At 50.0% G+C, this 5,984-nt stretch overlaps 1 protein-coding gene across 2 annotated transcripts; it reads left to right on the plus strand.

The window, feature by feature from the left end:
- Positions 1–2,966: 2,966 nt before the first annotated feature.
- Mesp2 (mesoderm posterior bHLH transcription factor 2) lies at positions 2,967–5,671 on the plus strand. 2 transcript variants are annotated; one of them, XM_028754898.1, is made up of 2 exons: positions 2,967–4,001; positions 4,775–5,671. In XM_028754898.1, exons 1-2 carry the CDS (start codon positions 3,170–3,172, stop codon positions 4,885–4,887), a joined length of 945 nt encoding a protein of 314 aa, XP_028610731.1. In that variant the 5' UTR covers positions 2,967–3,169; the 3' UTR covers positions 4,888–5,671. The 2 variants fall into 2 exon arrangements, with proteins under 2 accessions (XP_028610731.1, XP_028610730.1); XM_028754897.1 differs by having other exon boundaries at positions 3,170–4,001; positions 4,746–5,044.
- The last annotated feature ends 313 nt before the right edge of the window (positions 5,672–5,984 follow it).

The following is a 5,984-nucleotide window of genomic DNA, read 5'->3' on the forward strand; positions in this document are numbered from 1 at the left end:
AAACAAACCAACAACAAAAAAAGAAAGAATGAAAGAAGGAATGAAAGAAGGAATGAAGGAAGGAAGGAAGGAAAGAAACAAAGAAACAAAGAAGGAAAGAAGAGAAGAAAGATAAAAAGTCTGGGTGATATTAGGATTTCTCTTGCTGTGATGAAACCCCACAAATAAAAAGTAATTTGGGGAGAAAACGGTTAATCCCCCTCATATTTTCATTCATGGAAGAAAGTCAGAGCAGGAACTCAAGTACAGCAGGCATCTAGAGGCAGGAGCTGCTGAAGAGGCCATGGAGGAGTGCTGCTTACCCGCTTGCTCTCAGTGGCTTGCTTAACTTCCTTCTTATAGCACCAAGGACCATCAGCCCAGGGGTGGCCCCACCCACAATGGGCTGGGCCTTCCCCCATCTATCCAATTAATAAAATGCCCTACAGGCTTGTTAGCAGCCCAATCTTATGCAGGCATCAACTCACTTGAGGTTCCTTCTCCTCAAATGACTTCAGTTTGTATCAAGTTAACACAGACTACACAGCACAAGGATGTTGAAAGGATAGCTGAAGATGGGTTGCAAGCATGAAGACCTGAGAACCACATCCAATAGGCCATAACAGTTCTGAAGAGAACATGGAGTCTGTTTCCAGCACGTTGTTCTGGGAAGGACACAGTCCGTCAGAAAGACTTTCAGGGCTGCTGTGGCCTATTGATATGGTTTGAGTATGTCCCCAGAGGTTCCTGAGTTAGAATCTTGGTTCTTCATAGGGAAACGCTGAAGGGATACAGAAACTCATTCTGTTTGGCATCTACTTATAATGCCAACACTTGAGAGACTGAGGCAGAATCAGTTCCAAGTTCAAAGCCAACCTAGGCTCTATGCATGAAGACGGTGGGGACTTTTAAGAGATGGTATATCAGGGGTGGCTAGGTTGTCCTTAATAGGGTGTGTTCTCACAGGGCCCCAGTCAGTTCCTACCAGAGACAGTTGTTACAAAAAGGGCAAAGTTGACAAGAGTGGTGGCTGGTGCAGGCCTTTAATCCCAGCACTTGGGAGGCAGAGACAAAGATGGGCAGATTTCAGTGTTCATGGCCAGCCTGGTCTACATAGTGAGACCCTGTCTGAAGGGGGAGGGGTGCATTTTAAAAAATTAAATTATCTTTTAGAAAATTCAAAAAAAATAACAGAAAAAGGAGTTTGTTTTGTTGTTTGGTTTTCAGCACTGGGGATAAAACCTGGGCTCTTGCACATGCCAGCAAGTGGTGGACCACTGAGCTCACCCTCAGGAGATGGAAATTAAAATGCAGGAAATCCCCCAGCAAATGAAGCAATGAGCTAAATCAAGATATGTAAATAGAGAAAACAGAACTCATCCTGGAGGTTCTATTCAAACACAGAGTGAGACCCTATCTCAAAAAAAGAAAAGAAAAAGAAAAAAAACAGAAAGAAAGAAAAAAGCTGGACGTGGTTCATGATGCACACCTTTTAGTCTGGTCTACACAGAAAGTTCCAGGACAGCTGGAACATTCCAGGACATAACAGAGACCTTGCTTCAAATAATAAAAGAAGTTAATGTCTCAAAATTGATGTTCAAAAGTCACAAAGGCTCCCCATGGCCTTAAGAGTAAAACTCAACTCAGCCTGGTTCCAGATGCACCTGGCCCTCTCATCTCCACCCTAGCAGCTCCCTGCCATCCCACCACCAGGCCTTTCAAGTCCCAGCTGGACCTACTCAGCCTCGGTGGCTAAGGTCTGACTGTCCCAGAAGCTCACTGTGCCCTTAGCTTTCAACCTCAGCTCCTTTCCTGGAGATCGTGCAGGGCATGGGGGCCTTATTTAAGCTGTAATGGATGCTAAGGAGGGCCTGTACTTGGCAAGTTTTATTACCTCAGGTATTTCTCACAGCAGTCCTGTTTTGCCAACCAGAAGGACAAGCTCAGGCAGGTTAAGGGCCCTGCACAAAAGCAAACAAGTGCCCATAAGCACTTTGATTTATTTATTTTATTTATGAGTACACTGTAGCTATCTTCAGACACACCAGAAGAGGGCATCGAATCTCATTATGGATGGTTGTGAGCCATCATGTGGTTGCTGGGATTTGAACTCAGGACCTTTGGAAGAGCAGTCAGTGCTCTTAACCACTGAGCCATCTCTCCAGCCCCCCATAAGCACTTTGAAATGTTAGTGCCTGGGTTTTATCTGTTTTAGTTTTGTGAGATAGGGTCTCATGTACCCCAGGTTGGCCTCAAACTTTCTATGGACTTGAACTCTTGATCCTCTTGCCTCTACTCCTCAAGGGCTTGGATTATAGCCATGAGCCCTCACTGGTGGCAGTATTTGGGGGGTTTTGGTTTGTTTGTTTTTCTGGAACAAGTTTTTGATGGGTAGTACAGGCTAACCTCACCTCCCACCAATTCTCCTGCCTCAGTCTCCCAAGTGCTAAATTCCTGGTATATGCTACCACACCTGTCAGTCTCTTCTTTATAAAGTGTAGGTACAATTAAAGGCTTTCAGAGATCCTTCCAGGGAAGGCCAGATGTCTCTCTGTGCAGCAATTACTACTGAGATGAAAAAACCAAAGGCTCAAGGAAATTAGGTGGCTTCAAGGTGACACAAAGCTTCAGGTTGGCTTTGGCACCCACCTCCTTCCATTTCCACTTCCCACTCACTTCCTCCAGGCTGCTGGGTTCCATCTTTAGTGAGTACAAATACTGAGGTCAGTGAGGATCTGAGGAAGCCCACTGTGCTGGACGGATCCAGCACAGGCATAGCCCATTAAAGGTTAATGATGAAGGGTGGCCACTCTGTAAGTACGTGAGCCAGACATCCAGGTACCCAGCAGCCATCCACAGTGATGGTGGGTTTGGGTACATTCACCCTGCAGTAGCGGGGCGGAGTGAGGGTGGGGGCTCAGTGAGAAGCTTAGCAACTCCATCCAGATGCGAATTGTCCCTCCCACACTTCCCGGCAGCAGGGGCCTCCATTAGAGCCTTCGAGGGGTCAGAATCCACACCTCCGCAAATGGGCCTGCTTTCCCAGGGCCCCCCCTGCCCAGACCTTCCCTGGGCTCTGTGGGTTTTGACACCTCTCTGCAACCTGGCAGGGGACCACCTCACACCTTTGGTCCAGATAAAAGCTAGGACCTCGAGGTGACCGGTCCAGCTTCCCAGAGTCACACCAGTCATGGCCCAGTCGCCTCCTCCTCAGAGCCTCCAGGGTCTCGACCACTGGGTCTTCTCCCAGGGCTGGGGCTGGGCCCAGCACTCCGACTCCACGTCTCCGGCCTCGTCCTCGGATTCGTCCGGTTCATGTCCTTGCTACGCGACCCATCGGCCCTCACAGTCCGCGGGCCCGAGCCGCAGCGCTCGCAATCCCGACGCCGCCCCGACAGCGCCCCGACGAGCGCGGCCCGCGCCCGCAGGAGGCCAGCGGCAGAGCGCCAGCGAGCGCGAGAAGCTGCGCATGCGCACACTCGCCCGCGCGCTGCAAGAACTGCGCCGCTTCCTGCCGCCGTCGGTGGCACCTGCAGGCCAGAGCCTGACCAAGATCGAGACGCTGCGTCTGGCCATCCGCTACATCGGTCACCTGTCGGCCCTGCTGGGCCTCAGCGAGGACAGTCTGCGGCGCAGGCGCCGACGGAGTGCAGACACTGCGTTCTCTCACCGATGCCCTCGGTGCCCTGATGGAGGCAGCCCCTCACAGGCTCAGATACTTGGTCCTGGCCTGGGATCAGCCATGAGTAGTGGGGTGTCCTGGGGGTGCCCATCTGCTTGTCCTGGACCCCTAATCTCACCTGAAAACCTTGGGAACAGGATCTCCAACGTGGATCCCTGGGTGACACCTCCTTATTGTCCCCAAATACAGTCACCCTTACACCAGTCCCTAGAGAGAGCTGCTGACACCTCTCACTGGGTACTACCCCAAGCATGTCCTGGCATGCAGATATCCCCAGAGCCTAGGAACAGGACTGGACACTGGACATCATCCACTGAACCTGCAGAGCTGACTAAGGTAGGTCCCAGGACCCCTGCCGTTTTCCTGGGCTTCACTTGGAACTAGAGTATATGGTTTCCCTTTTGTACAGGGTCTCCTACTTTTCAGGTCCCAGGTTATCCAATGAAGGGGCAGGTGGAAGTAACCTTATTGACACCTGTAGGAGAAGAAATGAGGCCCTGGGAAGTTATAGACACCGCCATAATTGCCACCACTGCTGTGCAATAGTCACCACAGCTTGGGGAAGAGAGGATGGCCCTCAGACTTACACAGCGGTCAGGGTGGAAGGTGAGGGCCTTCACTATCAGGAAGTTCTAAGTTCAGTGCATGAGTGAGGCCTGGGGGTATTGGCAGCGCTTCCTGAATAGATCCTTCTAGAGCTGGTGACCTGAGTCTTTTCTTTGAGATTCATTCATCTATAAATGACTTGTGACCCATAAAAGATTACACTGATGACTAAGTTTTACTAAGCACTCACTGTTTGCCTACACTATTCTTTGTACTTTACCTGTATCCAATTATACAGCACAGTGATGCTAATACAACACTGTGAAGCATTAGCACCTCCATTATACAGGTGGGAAAACTGAGATGAAGAGACTTCTCATAGCTAGTGAGTTGCAGAGCTAGGATTTGTTGGCAGAGGGTCTCCAGAACCAGGGTTCTTGATCTCTATGTTCTACAGTATGGTTCCCCCAAGGCCACCCAGATAGCACTAGCTATACTGGAGAGAGAGCCAGGTTTGAAATCTCCAGTCAGTGACCAGGTCATAAACTGCTCCTGTTTCTCCTGCAGAGTCTTCCTGTGTCTCCAGAACCCTGCCTGTCCCTGGGAAGCCCACCTCTTCTGCCCCGCCCATCATGCCAGAGACTACAGCCTCAACCTCAGTGGGGCTGCTGGGACCATAATGCAGAGGTGCTCTCCAGCTCTGAGGATCAGGGTTCCAGCCCTGCCCTCCAGCTTCCTGTGGCCAGCCCCACTCCTAGCTCAGGCCTGCAGCTCAGTGGCTGTCCTGAACTTTGGCAGGAAGACCTGGAAGGACCCCCACTGAATATCTTCTACTAATATGGCCTTGCCTGTACCCTGTTGGTGTGAAGTTGGGCTGCCTTGGAAGTGCCTTTATCTGCCTCTTCTGTGACATTTTGAGCTCTCCTTAGCTATGGATTCCCTTTCCCAGATGATGACTTTCATAGAAACAGTGTCTGGGACAGATAAACAATGGGTACCTTCCCTAACTGGAGGCGGGCAGTGACAAGATCCTCCACTTCTCCTAAAAGTGTCTTCTAGAGCAGTGGTTCTCACCTTGCTAATGCGCTGACCCTTTAATACAGTCCCTTATGTTGTGGTGCCAACCATAACATTATCTTTATTGCTACTTCATAACTGTAACTTTGCTACTGTTATAACTCATAATGTAAATATCTGTGTTTTCTGATGGTTTTAGGTGACCCCTGTGAAAGGGTCGTTCAACATCCTCCCTCTGCCCCTCAAGGGGTTACAACCTACAGGTTGAGACCCACTGTTCTAAAGGCTCAGAGCTCTGCAGAGCACAGCCTGAGCTGCTCTGAGAATGGGGTAGCCTGAGTGTGGAGGATGCCCTGCTTGCTGGGGACAGCTGGCCAGAATCTTATATACTGGTTTTATAATTGTTTTATTGTTGTTTCATAATTAAAAAAAAGAAAAGAAAACCAACAAAAATTTGTTTGCTTCTGATTTTCTTTTATTGGCTTATGTTTCCTTGCCTTTTTAAAGGGAGAAGTTTTTCTGCTGGGCAGGTAACAAGTCTGCCACTCTGCCCCTTCTGCAGTCTAAGCCTGCCAAGGTTGATCTGGGCCCCAGCTTGTCGCTTTAACAGTGTTTGCTGTACCTGGGCACAGGGGCCAGGAGCACTACCTGGCCTACAGCGATACGTGGCTGAGCCTTGAGGGTGTGTGCATGCAGTCATGGGCAAGCGTGGGATATGAGATGCCCAGACACCTGGGAGGTAGGGCTCTTTCACAGTTAT

This window comes from Grammomys surdaster, unplaced genomic scaffold (assembly GCF_004785775.1).
Source record: "Grammomys surdaster isolate TR1022 unplaced genomic scaffold, NIH_TR_1.0 126036, whole genome shotgun sequence".
NCBI lineage: Eukaryota > Metazoa > Chordata > Mammalia > Rodentia > Muridae > Grammomys > Grammomys surdaster.